We start from the raw sequence: 19,922 nt of genomic DNA, 5'->3' as shown, positions 1-19,922 counted from the left end.
ACTGAGATAACTTAAAAGATCACATCAGTGATACCGCCTCCTGATACGATTGGTCCAAAGTTGAACCCACTTTGGTGCTCATGTTGCCCGAACAGTAATAAAATGTGAATATTGTCATGTTTGATGACCTTTTAAAATGCCACCAAGAGCAATTCTTTCGCTGCATTTCTGTCGTTTACACCTGGTGAGACTTGCTCTCGGTGGAGTATTTTGCTTATGAGGGTCTCAGCAAAGATTTTCCTTTAAAAGGGACTGACTTATTTTGTGGCTCATTCCCCAAATGGGTGACTATTCAGATGCGATCGATATTTTTAAAAACAATGTTGTCAACAATATGCTGTGATAGATTCATCCGTATTTTAAATCACAGTTTACATCTTCCATCCCAACAGAAAAGGAACACAGTGCAGCTCCCTCTTCTCAAGCAGTTATAAATCATAGCCAGCGATGTCATTCGTACTGTCGATAGAGTCTTTGTCTCTGTGTCAACTTGAAAAAGTCTGAGCAGATATTTGTCAATCTGACAAAACCGTATCTGAATCAGAGTCCGAATCAGATGCTGCTCAGAGTACAGAGTGAAAATGGCTCTCTACATTTTTAGCAAGATGAATTGTCCCCTTAACATGTGTAGGAACGATGTTAGTCCATTTCCAGATGGTTAGCATTGGCGATAGAGATTGTGGTGAGTACAGATCCCCTTTGCCCACAGGTCTTGTGAACAGACGTCACTAAAGTTTCTTCATCTTACTTTTAAAAGAATCATGAGTTGCACGGCTCTGGATCGGCAACGACAACTATTAATAAAGTCTTCAAAGAAAACTTCAGATTCACAGTGGAGGCACATGCTAAGTGATGTAGTGAGCCTGAGACAACAAGTACAAAATGAAATGATCTTGCTCCACCCAAGTCTGAAATGAGAATTTGTTTTTGGGATGTCAAGTGGAGTCGTAGAGATCAGGTGCTGTTCTGTTCTTAAGGGGGTGTCTTCATTCGTACACACTTGCTTGAGCATACAAATACATAAAGTCAGATTTCCATAGGAATTCAATGGGGTCCCGTTTGTCACTCCAGCAATGAGCCTTGGAAACCAATTGAAACACAAGTTCTGAGTAAAAATGGAACAAGGCGATATGTAAGCTGTCAATAAGATGTAGTGGAAGCACACACATGCGAAGAATCTTGGGTTCACACATTGGCACTTAAGAGGCAGACACACAAACAACGGGCATTCAGGGCCTTAAGTGCTGTAAATAACAAGATGACAGCTGCAAAGGAAACCAGGGGCCAAGGGAAAAGAAGGCAGCGGGTTGATGGTTAACTATAATGTGCAGACTGGAATTTAAATGGCCAGGTGGATTCCATTCATTAATGAGGTGTTTGATGTCAGAATCTGGCCAGTACGTTTATACCGACCTGAAGAGAAACTCAGTGAAAAAAGTGACAAAAAGAGAGGAAACAGAAAAAGAATCAAAATCTTCAGAATATCACAGTCAGAAAGGGTTCAAAACAGAGTGAATTGTGGCGCCTGAGAGACAATATGCAAGGCATCTTCAAGGTGCTGAAAATTTCATTAAACCTTAACTATTTTTGTTCAATAGTACAGAGGAATATGACTTTATTTAGCCTCACTCTCTCAAAACTGGAGGTTGCATGGTTACACAGTGCTTTCTTTTGCTGGTCCAAAAGCAGCGATACAGGCTGCGTCGTAGGAAGGTCAGAGATTTCAAAGTACCAGCTTGAAAATGCACAAGGATATGTGACATTGCTTCTGACAGGTTTGGAAAACGAGGTCCAGCATGGAGACTGGTGATGAAAACGAACTCAGAACATCACATCAAGCGCCCCAATGTGCTGTTTTCGCCCCAGTCACTTCTCTGCTGAGACTAAGCTAAGCCAGACTGTGGCGGCGGAGCTGCAGGGACGCTGTGGAGTTGGTTATACTTTGCTTTAAGGCAAATAAAACACCTTTCATTAGTCTGATATGACAAGGCTCCATCTTGGCGACATAAAGCTTGTTTCTCTGTATATTCCCTATTTTACTGATCAACCATCCTGGTTGGTTGACTGGGCTGCAGGGCATCATGGGAACTGTTCCAGTCACTGTAACCGAGTTCATTGTTGAGAGTGACTGAACCTGACATGCTGAGCGCTTCATCAACTTACGATTGAACTTGCTTGTTATTTCGAAAGCGCCGAGATGCACAGGGCAATCCGGTCTTGCGTGTATGACGCATGGCTCTGTGATCTACCAACTCTGTCTCGCCCATCGACCGGTTGATTGTGACCGACGTAATGAGCACCAGTGCTCTAAAGGATCCACAATCCTATTAGTTCCTTTGAGAAGGAGAAGGAATTTTGTCAGTATTGTCCAGTATTGACGGATCTGCTCTGTTGGAGGGTGGGTAAGTTGGCAGCAATCCACACCAGTAGGCGGAATCGTGTAGCAGTGGACCCCAGTAAACAGCACATGTTATTGTTCCATCTGAAATGTATTTTTCCCCATTTATTTATAACATTAATCAGCCAAAAAGTGATGCTGTTATGTTTTGGGGAAAGTCATGGTTTTCGGTAGTCACATGACACCTCAAAATTCTTATTAAAATCCTGATATACTGTATATGTACTATGGAAGAACAGTTGTCTGTGTCCCTGCTATCGTCCGGCAGCTCCATCTGCACTTAAATACTCTTCAACCACGAGGGAGCCGATGGTTCAGAAGCTCCAGAATTTAGTGCCAGATGCAGCTAGGGCATCACCAGAATGTCCTCCTAGGCTATATGTGGTGCTGAAGCATGCCAGGAATGTACATGTGACATTTATGTCCTCACGTCGTAGGATCAGGCCCATACTGCGACACTTCCATCGACGGCATCGGCACCTGCTGGCCCAGAAGCGGAGCAGGTCAGCTGGTGTCAAGACCCTGTCCAGAGATGTTCTACGGCGTCAGATACAACACCACCAGTAAGTCCACACACATGCGGGGGCCAAAAACAACAGCATCCCCGCCCCCCCCAGCCGCCCATCTCTACACCCCCAGAGCGTTTCCTGTTTACATAATTGTGTGCAGAGAAATTAGCATGAGAATACAAATTAGAGTGATGTGTGAAAAAAGTGTGTACACAAAGTAGGACAGCAGCTGAGGATGAAGGAGCAGGATGAAAGACGCTCGTGTGTGTCGGGCGGTACTTGAAAGACGGAACGATATCAGCTCATTAATCTGTGATTTCAGTCAATTAAAGCCAGAAACAACGGAATCTGTTTCATTTGTTTAACATGCAATGATTAAAAGCAATGTTTCCTCTGATCACAGCTGTGCAATGCATTAGTAATATCATTGACCTTGAACATGACCTTCAGGCCTTCAAAGGCAAATTGTGTAGTTGTTCTGACTCCTCCTATTTGGGCTTTGCTAACTGTCCAGGTTCTATGTGTAGCTGCTTGATCCTCATTTGTGGAGAACAATTCTTCACAACTCCTTTTGCCTGTGTGGGAACCATTTGGCTGGACCTCACAAATCTAAGCCTCAATTTGAGGATGAAGAGGGGTCATTACTGGGCCATTATAGTTGGAGTCGGTGTCAGGGTTAAAGTTAGTTATTCGTTTTGGATGGTTAGGGTGAGAGGCTGGGGAAAGCATCATGTCAATGAGCGGTCCCCACAAAGATACAATCATGCGTGTGTGTGTGTGTGTCTTTGGAATGTAATTCTCCTTCCCCCATTTTTTTTTATTGCAGCTTAACTGAGACACATTTATGATTTCAGACTGAAAGCAAAACAATGCCATACTATTGTGATGGCTTAAACATTTCATTTCCTCACTCACAGACAAATGTTTGGTGCGTTCTGTTTTTGTCAATTTTTGATATTCACGTTGGCCGAAGCGGGAAAATAAGACAAGCTCCTGTAAATGTGTTAATACTTCCAAATCACAAGATCCAATTTTGTAATTGGGTGGATAAATAATGGGAAGAACAAATCGTGGGAAGAACAAACGATGCATGGATACACATGAATGAATGGATGATAAACGGACACATTTTCAGGACACATACCGGAGTCTGATCAAATCTGAGTAACAGCATGAAGCATGTTTTTTATTTGGTTGGATTTTTACAGTGTGCGGACAATGGAATCTTTACCAGTGTGTGAAACTGCCATCCAATGAGAGTTCCATTTACTAATATTTAGAACAATTTGTTTCTAATTTGGTGTTTTGTATGGCTTTTATTAAAGTGAAATCTGTTAGTCAATAAAGCAGAAACAGACGAATGCCTGCTACTGATCCAAAACAGAAACTTTGATGATAATCTCTTGAAAGTTGTTTATGGACTTTGAGTCTGCAGAAGTTCAGGGTTTTGATCCTTGGAGTAATAAAATAATATGAACATTAAATATGAACTGAAGACTATATTGATCCCTCAGGGATGCCAGAGAAGCAACAGGCCTTGTAAAGAAGAACACTGGGTTTTGTGGATAGGAGCTGTAAGAATGTGTAGATGAAAGTGCGAGATAGTTTCACCTCATAAAAACGAATCAAGTCCTCAAATGTTTTTTTGAACTTTAACTAACATTGGCACATTGAGATGTGTTTGATAGCAAACCTGCTTCACTTATGACAACAACGACAAGTTATAGCAACCTTGACTTGAAAGTAACAATAAACACGATTATTGAATTCATTTCTGTCACTCTAGCATCAATATAAAACAGCTTTGGCAAGCACAGAAGCCACCACCACAATCATTACAACTGTAGCAATAGTCACTGTGGCTGAGGCTGTGAACTTCAGCAACCATTATGACAACAGCTATAAGGACTCAATGACAACTACAATGAATAGTATGAAGACCACCTCAGCATCATCTTGAACAGGGTTCTCAAACTCATGGCCCGTGGCCCATTTTCAGCCTGCAGGATGCAGTTCCATGGCTCGTCACTAGGTGTGTGTATCATAGGTGTGGCAGTCCCTCTTTGTCCACTGTACCAGTTAGTTGGGCTTGATCATATTTCAATCCTGCTTTACAGGAGTACATACTCCATACTGTATATGCGTTTGAATTTCTCTCACGTCTCGTGTTACTTGTCCGTAAATATCATTATATCAAGTATTTATGCAACCGTTTGATGTTTAAATGCATTGACTTAATGCTGTAGGTAGGAGATCATTTGCTGACAGACACACATGATAAATGATAACATGAGTGTCATAGTCACACACATGAAAACTCAACACTAAAACATGTTGTATTCGAACCTGTTAATTGTTGAAGTTCTTTGGGGGGTTTCAGATGGTCTGGGACAAACAGCCCGGGAAGCTGACGTCAATTATGCATCACTCTCATGTTTAAATCATGTGCTTTCATTTAAACGCCACGTTACTCTGCGTCTGGCGGTGACTTGGATGCGGCATAAGAACGCCGCAGTGGCAGATGGTGGAATGTACTGGCCGAAGAAGCGCGCTGGATTCATAGATGGTGACTAAGGCCCAGGCAGGTAACAAACCCGACAGAATCCCACTGAACACCCTGCATCACTAATAATACAGTGGGGTGTGAGACATTGCGGCGGTAGCGTCCATTAGCCAGAGATGATGTGACAGGGGTGAGCGAGAGTTGACGCAGGGCCTATCAAGTTGTCATCTGCGGTCACACTTGGGGTTCTGGCTTGACCCACTTCGCTCACATAAAAACCTACCTGACTAGGAAGACAAGTACCGCAAGATTTGAGTATAAATATCCATTCTCTCATTTTTCCCTGCTCATATCTTGGGTTCACAGGACCCACAGACGTATGTCCTCCGCAGGCCACAGATATACTGCGACAGCTGCAGACAGTTTACCATCACCAGCTCGACCCACACTGCAGTTTGAACTGGACTGTCTCTGGGATTTGAACCGAACAGAACCAGCTTCACATTCTGAGCAAAAACAAGCTAGAAACTGTAAATATTTGCTTCACTGAGTTCATTCGCGACTGTCACGAAGTATTTGTTCTGTTTGGAGTTTGTTTACGCAGATTGCACGTGTGTGCAGCCTGAATCAACGTCAGCCTACACACTAACCGCTTGTTTTTACTGTGTTCATGTCACACATGGACCGGCATGCAACACCAAACCAGAACCTGAGGTGTTCACGCATCGCTGATCATCACTGATCAGGGATCAGTTTAAGCTCACTTTGCGCATACTGAAGAGTCATAAACCAACGCTGAACCATGTCTTTGTAATCCACTACCATGCAGTTCTTTCCTGCACTTGCAACGGATGTGAGGTGTCTGCGTAGATGTGGATGTAGAAGCACAGTTTACCAATAATCCAAGGAAAACCAGCCTTAAAGAACATGCCACCACAACTCCATAATGAAATATGCTCTTCCCTGATGGCAGACGAGTTGATGCATAACTATCTCGTCTTAGTTCTTCAGTCGCTCTGCATGCTCTTCGGTTAGCATGAAGCACTGCTTGTGCGTTTGTTAGGACCCAAAACACACTTAGGTTAGAAGCCACCAGGCCCTACTCCCTATTTAAATAAGTTTACACGAATAACTGTATGGCCAAGTATATGGTAGTAGAAAATCAAACTTTTTTTCTAACCAGATAATATATGGTGGAATTACTGTACACTACTGCAGGTAGCACTTTGACGTCGCCGCAGTGTTATGACCCTCATCCCTCTCACTCTCACGTCCATCAATAGAACCATCAATATGATCATGGAAAAGCATCATTCATTCATAAATTGTGGTGGCTGTTCATTTAATGCTGTGCGTTTAAGTTGCTGAGTTCAAAACATCCCTGCAATGTTGCCACCAAGAGGAAGTGCCTTGTAGGTCCATCCCTGCGCTGCTAATGGCACCACATCATCGTTCCAAACGCCCAGAAGCTTCGGACTCAAACTTGTCTCATTAATATTTGCCAAGCCAATGGAATATTGCTGTCGGAACATGGAGAAATTACATCTCTTCTCCCTGACCTAACTTGTCTGGTGGACTTGACTTCAGCGACTGGCCCTACAGCGCACGTGCGTGATTGGAGGTTTTGTGTCTGAATGTATTTATATATGCTCCGGTATGTAGCTATGAATGATTTATTACCGCTGGTGCTCCTCACGTCAGCCGCAGCTACTACAACTTTTTTGCTGTATATTTGATGATGCGGGTCGTCCACGCACGAAGGATGGGGTGGCTAATGGGAGGTCATCTGTTTTACTGATCACGGTACCAATTGTCCTGAACCACATTTGCTGACTTTATTGTTAAGTGCAAGTCAATCAATAGATCTTGGAGTCAGATAGGTTAAAATGCTCTTACCGTTACAGGGAGTAATGTGTGGAGTCGCTGCGGTACTGTTTTAAAAGGTAGAAAAACATTATGAAAAATTTCAAAGATGCAAAATTGTACTTTGATTTGTTCTCTGAATTTGTACCTCGTGTTGAGAGCAATACATTTGTTGCATTGCTTAGACTCATCGATGTTGCCAACAGCTACTGTAGCTTGTAACTGAGCTAGGGCCATAAATACAGTGGAGTTTATTTACATTTTATTAAAGCATTGTGTCCCCAAAATCTTTTCTGTTTTTACCATAACATCCACATCAGTGTGGGAAATGTGTATTAACTAATATTTATGTTGTGTCTTAACCATGTTATAATTAAATTTAGGTGTTTTCTTTTAAGTCTAATGAAGTCCAGAAACCAGATAACAGTTTGGTTTTCATAACAGTTCCGCACCTTTGGACGGAAATGTAACTGCTACTCCCACCAACCCTTTATATCGATTGTATTTCTACTTACCACTGGGATCAAAACAACAGAACAGTACAAGATGAACAATCTGTCTGGGCATTGAAAGCCACTGTAAAAAATGGAACTGCTTATTAGAATAGCTCTTTAACCCGCTGTTTTTCAATCTCATTAAAATGGCGTGATGTTGCTCATGGGACCTGTGATGTATGTATGCGTCAACAGCAAGTTATGTCCTCAGATGAATGAAATAAATTGTGATCTTTTTGGTGAAGAGGTGCGCTATAGATTAAGACGAAAACGTTTCTGTCGCAGCGTGGTTTCAGGGAACGTTATTATTATTATTGCATGACTGTGTGTAGAGACGGTGTTTAGTATCTCTCAAGTAATGAATTATTCAAGTGTTTTTTTATGAATTATTCTATCGTCTGGAGGCTAACATACTAATGTAGAGAAAACATTCAAATGTCATCACATTCATTTCTATTATTTTCAATTCAAAATAACAAGCTTTGTTCATAACAACAACAAAATTTAAGTTGGCTCAACAAAGATGCAAAAAAGACAATTTCACATTATAATTTAAAAATGTAAGTCAATAATAATTCAAATATTTCATTACAAAAGCGAGCGAATTGGACACAGTTGCCTGCTGGCATGGTTGGTGAACACCCTTCTTTATCCACTCGCAGCAGCTGCTTCAACCTTGCTCTTTAAGAAGTTTGATATGAAATAGTGGAAAGTTATAGGAAATATTCACTCAATGGCTAACTCAGGTGTTACATAAGGATAAAGGAAAAATAAATAAATAAATAAATAAAAACTAATTACTTCGGTAATGATGGTGTTTTTTTGGAGTGAACCTTCTGAACCCATTCCAGGTTAAAATATAATCAGGCTTAACAAAACGCTAATCAGTACTCTATTATGAATAATAATATTCTAGGCAAATGCTAGGCTTATCGACATCTGAATATGTATTTATGATAGTACATGATCCCTCAGCTAATGTGTAACTGTTTAAATACAAGTCCATTACTTGATGCAAGTCTTTGCTCTGTGGTGGAACACGCATTCTGTCGAGTTTCTGTCTTCTCTCCGTGCCAGTGTGGGTTTATTCTAGGCACTCGAGTTTCCTCCCATCGTCCAAGAATGTTAATAATAACAGTGTAACTTCTCTTAAAAGCTTAAAATATATGTGCGGGTAAAATAAGAAGTCATTTATCACCAACACTGAAGTGAAATATGTAGAAATGCACTAAAAACATATCAACAGAAAAAGATTGTCAGTAATGGACTAGATACTAAACAGCGGAAGCAGCTTTTCACCAGCTTTTAGTCCAGCATCATGAAGGTGCAGTTGGAACATCTGCGCCAACGGTGCGCTGCTCTCAGATCAAAGTGGAGGGAAATCTTGAGGGACCACTTACAGAGACCATTAAAGGCACATATGAGATGCAATGTCAATTTCAATGCATGTAAGGATGTGTTTGGTTTCCGTTATCACGCTGTATTTTAAGGTGGCACGTGTACTACAGATGTGTTGTTGATGTGACACACTAAGCTCCAGGGTGAAAAAAAATGTGAAGTTAGCATTCTGTCAAATTAGCAAAGTTGTAGCTCAATGACTTCCTCGATGTGTGTCAGGTAAATATCGAACCTGTAGTCAGACTCTGGACTAGATGATTCTCATCAGATGGCTCTGCCTCTGTTCAGGATGCGGCAGCACTCAGGAGCTGGAGCTAACGGCACCCAGGGACCTACAGTAAACACAATTAGGCTAATTTGGCCGACGAAAGCGAATGTATTTGTTGGTAATTTAAAGTCTCAAACCCTCAGAGGACTGTCATGCACCGGAGAGAGAGTCTGCAGTGATTCATTCTGCTTTCACCGGTAATTTGACACCGCAAGCTTCATTTCCCTCCAGGATTAACCTAATCTCTTAAAAAAAAACAAAAAAAAAACAAATAAATAAATAAAAATAAAAGCCCATCCGGAGCACAGGCAGCAAAAGAGGCAGAATGTTGTTTACTCTCCCTCAAAACAAGCTGTGACTCAGGATGAATGGCGTCAACGTCAGCTTCTGTGGCTCATTAATAATTATGAAATGCTTCATTCGAGCGAGGTCACAGGAGGATGAAAAAGCAGCACTGCTTTTTGTGTCGCGCCATTCACATCCAGCTCTTTTACACAGACAACTATTGCCATCTGAAATTGTTTCATCAAACTCATCCAATGGTTTTATAATGCCAAACAAGCTGAAGGCACAAAAGCAGGTGTTGGTGACTCATGCATACCTAGGTGTGTTGCGCAGATCATTTGCACATTCAGACCGGCTCAGCTACAATCCTCACCACAAGCTTGATGATGACTGTCATTAGGTGCGATCGCTCTTAATTGCCGTCATTACTGCTGAGATTGTGGTGCATTGTGAATGTTAACCACATAACTTGTGTTTAAAAGTCACAGGTCACGTAATGTACCGACTTCACGCACATCGTTTCATTTTATTGACTGCCATTCGGCTATTTCCCAACGCTTATGGGAAATGGGATCGCGGGGGCAGCAGCTGAAGCGGAGGACTTCCTTCCTTCTAGAAACCTGCTCCTGCTTCAGCCTCCTCCCAGTGAGACATGCCTCGAACACTTCGCTCGGGAGGCGTCACTGAGGCTTCTTGGCTAGAGCAGCTGTCCTGCGCTGACTTCACTCTCTGGTGACAACAACTTCACTCTCTGGTATCTGTGAGCTCTGTCACTGAGTCCCTGCTGTAAGCTTGGAAACTTTCTGCGACTCCTTCACCTTTCTTCATTCACTCAAGGGGTGTTTCCCCACACAATTTTCATGAAAGCATTCATTGAAAGACATACACAATGACAAAACTGTACCGGCATTGTCGTAAAATAACAAGTCAGATCCAATCTGGTGCAAATATGTCTTGAGTCTGGAGGTTCAGTCAGAGAAAAGACAGATAAATCAGTCAACAAACCAGTTTTCACGATAGGTGCACTCACTTATGTCACATAGGCGCAGTAGCTAAATAACCATTAAAATGTAAGGCTCTTCTCTTGAGGAATCAGATGCGGAGGGTTACCACTTGTAAAGAAAATGCAAACAGCGGGCCGACATATGTGTTCAGTAAATGATCCACCAGTTAAGTTATTAAAGTGCTCGATTCCAAGATTTGGGAAGGGCCTCCAGTCCAGACTTGACATGTTTGTGTACTGTTCCAGCTCTCGGGTGGGCACTAAATAATCCTAGGGGTCACGGAGACAGTGACATTTGGCTGAACTCAATTTTACTTAACATTGATTTTCTATCAATACCTTGCTTTTAGAAACAAGCTACTGTGTCCTGATGCAACCTTTCATGCGTGGTCATTGAACTGGGATGGTAGCTCTGAGGGTTGCAGCGTTCTCAGAAATATCGTGTGACCGTTTGATGATTTTGAAGATGGTGATATATTGTGAACACCAAATTATCATGGGAGAACGAGTGAACCTAAACACTCACACACAGCTGACAGACTAAATGCATGACACATGCATCACACTTACCTGATGAGATTCCTGTTTGGTTTATGACACAGTAATATAATCTGAATGAGTCATTGTGACTGCATTTAGCTTTGTTTGTTATAATGTCACTAAAAGCAGTAACATAGAAAGTCAGACAATGTAGAATTTTGCTGTTTTCAATAGAGCAGCAACAACAAGTCGACACAGTGGGCTATTGAACTGTCGGCTTAATGCATCGATGTGTCATGATGTCATTGCCCAGAGATGACTGATGCTCCGGGACCATGAGGACTCAAAAACATCCAGAGTATGGAAACATTTCACAATATACACATCACACACTGAAGTCAGATGCACGATTTGAAAATATAATTTCCTACAATGGCACGGCGTCCACCGTCCTGGCAGCTCCAGCTGCTTACTAAACTGAGCTGCTCAAAACTGTGTACTGTGGATCTGAGGATGCAGCCTCTGAACATATTTTCTCTCGTCTGACCAAACGAACACTCATTTTTATGCCTACGCTGAATGAAAATTTCCACTTACAGAGCATCTATTATCACACTGCTCTGGTTCCTCCTTACCTTTATATTCACTCATTATTTTCTTTTCACCTGACCAGTCAATGCAGTGACCGTTTAACCAGAGTGTGGTTGTCATTAGGTTTCTGTCGTGGTCCTTCACAATGTTGCCACACTGAAACAATACGCCGTTAAATATCAGATATTATTGTTGTTGTTATTATTTGTACTGTTAATAGTTGTTTGTCACAAGACAAATAAATAGTGTGTTTGTTTCAATATCAATCAGTAGGTCTGTAAATGAATACAAAACACAAGTCAAGTTTAGAGAGAAAAAAAGTGCTATCTATACGAGAAATCAGCAAGCTAAAAAATAAGGAATTAAAAGGCAGAAATTATAAGAAGTGTTCTCCACTCTCCTCCTTTTCATTTTCTGCATCATAAAAGTAGAAATATTGACTAGCTTTTATGCAAAATATCAATGAAGAAGCCATGTGCAATGTCTCAGAGGATGGAAATAAATAAACAGATGAGAGGAAGTGGGACAAGATGGAGGAAAGTTTCTGAAGGGAATTCAAGGTCTGACTCTCGTGTTCTGATGGTTCCTTGATGAATAACATAGTGTTTTATTTGAACAGTGTCTTCTCACTTCCCCCCACAGGTCTGCCATCTTCTGTCATTGTCATGAATCTTAGTAGCTGTGGTTCTTTGTCAGCATCATTTTTTTTTATTGCTGAATGTTTTTACTTTTTTTTTTTTTTGACAATGTTATTTGGGTAATGCAGCTGCATTAAAAGCCCTGACTCTGTACGCAAAACATTCTCTTTCCTCCCTAGTCCATCAATATGTCAGCTGGACCATTTTGCGGGGTGAGGAGAAGACCGAACTGTTTACTTTTAAATTCTGGTCATCGCTGTTTTAAGTGCTTTCATTAGTTGCTGGTGAGGAAAAACAGACAGATAAACCTTTGTATTTTGACAGCGATGTTACTTTCTTCTGAGAAACTTCAGTTTTCTGGAGGCGTGGGATTCATTTTTGGCATGGCTTTTTACAAGCCATAAGGACAACGTGATCGCACAAAAAAGAGCCGATAATGAATACAAATGTCTCTCAAGGATTGTGGCTCTGGGCACGTTCATGCGTTTACTCAGATTGTAACCATAACTAACCACAACTGCAAATGATCATTTAATTATGACTATGAGACAAGTCTATTAAGAAGCAATATATACTGAAATGAATTATATATGGTGCCTCATTTATCCTGTAAATCAGCTGAATAGTGTGACATGCCAAACAAACATCTTTTGGAACTGATGGATTCATTTTTCAGGAGCGGTGAAGAGTCGACTCACAAAAATCTCAAGGTATCGCACAACAATGATTTATTTTTCCCTTCTGAGCAAATGAGAAAGACAAGGATGAACAGGCTCTGAGTAATTCGTTTCCACTGCATTCCACTTCGACAAAGTAAATAAATATATAAAAACAGAGCTTTGGAGGCTCACTGTGGGCGAGGGGCTTTTATCAGCTCCAGTGTCTCTAAGAACTCTAGTTGTTATTGTCAAGTCTCTTTTCTCTCTCTTACTATTCATACTGTGAGTCAAAGTTCTGGGGTTTGTTTACAAATAACGTCAGTTTGCATGTGATTATCCTCCCGTTCATCTGTTCATCCTTTCGTGTCCTCAGAAGCATACAGAAGGAAATTAGTGCAGTGTTGATGAATTCCGAGTTGGAGAAAAACTGCTGCCAAGAAAAATAAGGTTTCAATCCTAGAGACTCATTTTTGGATAAGATAGGGAGATGCTTCCATTTGGGAACTGAAAGCCTAAAAAATGATGTTCATTCCATGTTCTTCATTCATTAAAGCTCCTTCTCCATCATTTGACTGAGGCAGCAACATTTGTATCACTTTGTAATCACACTTTTGTTTGTGTGTCGGCGTTTGTCAGGGTGTCAGTTATCACTGGATTTATCCATGAATCAGTGCTGACATGAGCCGTGCTGAGATGCTATTTGGTTTTGTGGGTTAGGTCGAAGTACAACAGAGAAATAATGCGTATAACAGTCATGTCAGTATTAATTTTTTATTTTAACTAGCAAACTCTGTTAAGGCTCAAGCTACTTGTGTCCGCTCAACTGCATGGTTGTGGTCTATAAATGAAAGGTAAAAATAAAACATTTGTAAGAGCACAAACCTCTGCCGAGTAGCTTCAGTCCACCCCAACACAATCTCCCAATGTATCATTGAAATCCAAACTGGATCCTGACCATGTTCCAGATCACTGTCAGGATTGATTGATTTGTTCTTTGTCCCATTTCGCCTATTTCTTGAAAATTGCATCCAAATCTGCCTGTAACCTTTCAAGTTTGAACGAAGACAAACACACAGACATACCAACTTTGTCGAAATCATAGTGCAAGAAAAAATACAATTTCAAGAAATCGAAGACAAATGCATGGAAACAATTTTAACGCACATCAAGAAATCATGTGTATGTTCACTATAGGGTTGGACGATATGAAAAAAAAAATCATGATAAATGTGTGGGACACACTACAGTCTCTGTTGAATCTGTTTTATGATGAAACTTAATAGTAGAGCTTGTCTCTAACATGATCATTTGTTTATGTTTCAATATAATGGTTAACTAAGCGTAGAGGTGAGAAATTCATGTCTCTGGTAGAACCCACTTGTGTCTGACAGAGTGCTCTGCCAGTTTTATTTAGGGGTTAAATTGAGCCATCTGTCTGCTGTATCTCCTGTGTCTTAACAGTTGACTTTAACTGTGGACCCACCTGGACGCATTTCCTCGATGCCGTTAAATAAATATTAGAAATAATGTCAATAAATTGTCATTTTGTCCTATTTTATTCTCAAAATCATTAAACAAACAGTCCTTTGTCTTGTGTGATGAAAAACCCTTTTACAATTCTCTCTCCAAAAATGTTTATTATTTATTCATTGGCATGTTTGAAAGTTTCATTAACACTGACGGAATCAGAATTTGTTGATGCTCCCTAACTGATGTTGTTGTAGCATTAGCACTGCCAGCGAGATCGATGAACCCTAATTGGGGTCATGGAAGAGGACGCCGCCGCCAATACCGGAGCGGATGTCCGTCCAATATCCAACCATTTTCAACAGTGTTGCGCTGAGGCGCCGACGCAGCGGGAGAGCTGCATGTGTTGATACGAACCAAGGAAGAAAGCATATTAGGACGACTCCATCTAATAAGACAAACACTGATTCAGAGGCTCAGAGACATGTTTTCTCTATTAAAATTAAGACTAAAACTGCCATCGTGTACCAAAGTCCACCAAACTCTCCACAACTGTCAAACGCCGGTGTCGGCTGTCGAACGCCACAGTGCTGGAGAGCGCTCGTTCATGTATGTCCAGTGCAGCGAATGTGCGTGCGTGTGTGTTCATCAAATTTATTGTGAGATGCAAAATTCTCATCGCGGGTATTATTTTTGGCGGGATATCATGTCAGACAACTAGTATTTTCCATTGTTCTTGTGAACATCTAAATTCATTGTGTTCCATCAGGGGATGATGGGGGTTTGAGGCAATATACAGTAGCAAAACATATTCCGATTATGTTCTCTGAACTCGTGCTGGATGATGTCTTCAGTAGATTTCAGCCCACACTCAGTGGTGGTGTTTTTCAATTCCAGAACAGGAAAGTTTCATTGTTCTTACTTCAAAGTTTGGCACAAAGGGAATATGTAAGCTCTACGTGGTATAGTGCTGCAGCAAGGACACCACTGCAGCTCTTTCACATTCATTCACTTTTCTTAAAGTCAACACCTGAACATGAGAGGAATAATTAATGGATTAAAAACAGAACAGAACAGAGAAATGAAACGATATACTAATATGTTTTCGTTCTTCTTGTCAGATCTGCTGGTATCATCCATGACTAAATCCATTTCTATATTCATACTTCTCACCCCGTGTCCCTGTGATCATGGTGGTTCAGAATCTCTGATGGGCTCACACAGAACTCAGAACTAAAACGAATCTTGCACTTGCACTCCAACTAAAGCTACTGTCTTCAAGTCCAACAATGGTTTTATGGTTTTAACATTTTTTTTTGCTACAAGAATGAAACCATAAAAAATGACACATCTAGCCATTATTAAAACAATGTGTTCACAAATAACTAACTCTACATTTTGCCTGCCCAGCGCTCATGAGTCCACAAACAATACATCCACTGTAGCCCTGTGTAGCTTCTTCTCATCGGTGGAGGTAAAACTCCTAAACTCAAAAGAACCTCTGTTCATGTAATTCTTCATTTTCCAGCCCATTAACATGCCGGAGTAACAGATCCACACCATAAAAAACTTGCTGTGCGAGCGGGAGCAGAAATGAAAAGCAGTGCTGATAAGTGAATAAATGCAATAAATGATGCAAGACAAACACCGGTCTTGGCCTCGGTAATGAGTTCCTAAATCAGGAACAGGAACCAGTGTGGAGCTTTTCTTCACAAATCAGAAGCAGCTGATTTCTATTGAGTTGCAGTTGATCCAGCTACAAGCAAGAACTCACACTGGTCTGCCAAAAGCAACATCAGTCTCTTCCCTCTAAGCGGGGACCACTCTAATCTCATCGTAGCATAACATGCTGATGGCAGCGAAATAACAAACTTGTTTGTTTCTGTTGCGTTTGTCGTTCCAAACAAGTAAAGAAACTCACAGGAGGTCGGCTAACAAAGTAGACATATTGCTGACATCTTACTCCAGCTTGTCTTGTGCCGCTACTGTTGCTGTACTGTAAGGGCACCGTGAATGGTAACCCGTAGTTTAAGCGTTAGTTTTATCATGCTGAAGCATCAGTGTTTTAGAACCACGCTCATCCATTTCTGAGAAAGCCGCATGACGTCACAAGCGCGTTCATGCGATGACGTGCCGCTCACTGTAAACAGAGACACTTCATTGTCTTGAAAGATGAAGAAGTGTGTTTTTATCTGTGAGGAGGAGGAGGATCAGGTGTTTGTTGTTCCCAAACACCAAAGCCAAGTTTAAGACAGCACGGCTGCAGGAGTCTCCCACCCAGCAGCTGAGGAGCATTTGACAGACACAGGGTGCAAGGATAAGCACTATCAAGGAGCTTTTACAAACACTGCTCCTGGATCTGAACTTTCATGTCAGACTCTGTGAATCAATTCAGTGCTGTCGTAAGTGAGTACTCCTCCTCCTGGATAAATAGTACTGTGAACTGTGGCTAAACGTTGTAACAAGTCCCCTCCCTTTTACTGTAAAAAGACTGCTACATGCCTTTGACTTAGAGAGAAGACAATGTGGATACCACTAATCATCACATGTCTATATTCAAGGCAACAAATGAATAATCAGCTTTTGGATAAATAAAGAAACACGTCTCATATAAATGAGGAATTGCATTAATGTGAGTAAACATGACAGCAGCACCCACACAATCCCACACCCTCTCACACCTTCGAACAAATAAACGAAACTCGTTCTCCGAAGAGATGCAAAAATATGACTAATGGCTATCTGCGAATTCAAAATGTCCCAGTGTGCTTTAGCTTTCAGCAAAATGGAGCTCGGGCCCCATGTTTGCAGTGGGTTGTAGTTTAACAGAGTGTGTTGAGTGAGGCAGCCACTTTAGCTTGTTATAACTTTGAAACGACAAACATTAAAAACTGTGCTTTGATATGAAGGTGCTGTGTTAGTTTATGAGAGTTCATAAACTAAAAGTGTAAGTCAACCACACAACAGCTGCATTGAACCAAACAAATAACACAAAATATGAACTTCAATTCTTTGATGTTTTGGGAAGACTAAATATGGCTTACGGTGGTGTTCAAATTTAAATCCCGCTCCTTCATTCATAATGCAAAAGACACCCTTTCATTCTCCTTGTAGAACAAGCACTTTAATGCTCCAGTCTTACTTTTTTTAATCGAATCTCATCCTTCTGTGTCAGTTCTTTGGTCTGACATTTATCAGAATCATATAATCTCTCTGAACATGTCAGTCATGGAAAGCCACACAAAACCAGCTGTATTAATTCACAAAGTGCTTTTCAAACAAAGCAGAACTTAAACAAGACGGTGCAAAGATCCTCGTGTCAACCCTGTATATACAATGCACACGGATCATGGTGGCCACAGAAAGTCTGGCCATATCCAGTCTGCAGGCCCTGAACCTGACACAAGTGATGTAGTAAATCCATAATGGTTTCCTCACTAACTCTGCATCTGCCTGGAAACCCTCCCTTTGATAGTAGTCAGTGGTGACCTTGATATAATATCTTGAAATACCTCAACATCTCCTGTGGGCATGACTCTATTCTGACATTCACACGATCTTTGGGACACATCTGACCTGACTTGCAGTTGCACCCATGTGGTCAAGACCGGAGGTTAATGATGGGTAGGAATAATGGCAGGGAAAAAAATTAATGCAACGTGGAAGCGTGGAACCTAACAAGTGAACCTTTTATTTCTTGTAGATTTAGCGACCACTCCTCCTGTATATTTTATTTAAGGGGTACTGTAATGTAAAACCACGTACGGTCACCGTTGGCTACACCCTATAGTGGCATTGGTGAAAGGAAAGGACATGAGTGTGTCAGGGTTAATGTACAGCTGTTCAGATATGTATATTGGAGTTATGGAGGTGAGGAGGGGGATGTGTGTGGTAGTCAGTCTATCCTTCACTGGGGTTGCTGGATGGTGGGACAGGATGCGTGGGCTCATCCAGTGGTGTGGTGGGACTGGCTGTGACTAGCAAATTGTCATGTCGATGGAAGTGCACAAACCCTGTGATGTTATTGGTGTGAGAGTTGAGAGAGGACATGCAGTTACGGAGGGACCAAAGACGGAACCCTGAGGAGCACCAGAAGATTGGGTGTTGAAATGATAGCTATTATTGATGACAGATAGGATGTCTGATTCTGCCTTCATTTATGACTAAGCTGCATTTTGAGGATGAAATACATTTTGGAGATAATGGACGTCACTGATGTTAACCGCTATTAAGCAATCTTTTGTGCACTCTTCTGCTGACCAAATTTACAGTTGTCTAGGGAGTATTGAACCAAGGTAAACCAAAGTAAATTCCAGCTTTTCATGTTTGTAATTATGGCTTCAAATCAAACTAACTCAATTTTATATATGTTGCAGCGAGAACCAGTGGAGTATGACGACAACTCTGGAGGTATCAGACCAGAATAGCCCTAGAGAAACCTTAGGGTGTAGCTGCTAATGGTTACAATGTCCACTTGAATGGGACCCGAAAAGACCACTGCTGCTGGTGTCAGTGGAATGAGGGCTGTGTGAAGAGGCTCAAGGGCACAGTGGCAAGACCAGGGAAAGCACTTAAGAGCGGCAGAAGAGGAAGCGACTGTTCTCAGATCCAGGGGGAGTCAGACGACCCCATGGTTCAAAAGTGATAAAGTCACTTCCCGCTTTGTCTGGACTGAAAGTTCAGGAAGGTGTGGGACTCTTTTCAGCTGCAGATTCGCTGAAGATTCTTGGGAAACAGCAGGTCAAAGACTGGTGAATTCCAGCACTGCTATTTATCATCCCACAATTAAATGTATGTTATTATCGGAGATGGAAGGTTGAGCCTCTCCAACAGAGTGACACAATGACTGGTCTGCCTTGTAATCGCAAGGCTCATCTGAGAGATAAAAAGCTGATGGACATTTTAATTTCTCAAAATGTCAATGCCTGATAAGAAGGATCTGTTGAAGGAGTTTCAGCAGCAATACATTCATTTAAAGGTTCTGCCACACTACGTCGGTCCAACAGCATCGTGTTGCTGAGTCACAAATAAGTTATTGAAATCTGTGATTGTGTTTTGAAATGAAAACAAAAACAAACAGGCCGTAATTCATTATCTTTGCCGCATGCTGATTGGTGTAGAATCCAAATAGGTAGCAACAGATAAGGGGCCCCTTTGGGCCCCGACCGGGTGATGTTTAAAATGTGGCTCAACCTCATTCAGTGAGTGTAGCACTCTGTGGAGCTAAAGAATTAAAAGACATTTTATCATCTAAGCTTGGATGTCGATCTTCCATCTGCTGCTGGAAAGTCCATATAAACTCTTGGAAATAAATTTCACGTCTAAAAATAGCCGTTTAAAACCTTTGTGTGACTCTCTGTCTGTGT

The 19,922-nt window shown here is 41.4% G+C and overlaps 1 protein-coding gene across 1 annotated transcript in view; it reads left to right on the top strand.

Annotated features, from left to right (window-relative positions):
* LOC128756470 (corticotropin-releasing factor receptor 1-like) overlaps nucleotides 1-19,922 on the top strand; it is a 69,589-nt gene that overhangs the window by 13,573 nt on the left and 36,094 nt on the right. The window contains exon 4 of the mRNA XM_053861018.1: nucleotides 2,836-2,961. Coding sequence (XP_053716993.1) covers nucleotides 2,836-2,961 — 126 coding nt within the window. The remainder of the gene's footprint in view (nucleotides 1-2,835; nucleotides 2,962-19,922) is intronic.

Source organism: Synchiropus splendidus, chromosome 1 (genome assembly GCF_027744825.2).
Source record: "Synchiropus splendidus isolate RoL2022-P1 chromosome 1, RoL_Sspl_1.0, whole genome shotgun sequence".
Taxonomy (NCBI): Eukaryota; Metazoa; Chordata; class Actinopteri; order Syngnathiformes; family Callionymidae; genus Synchiropus; species Synchiropus splendidus.
This window is presented reverse-complemented; position numbering and strand designations above follow the sequence as displayed.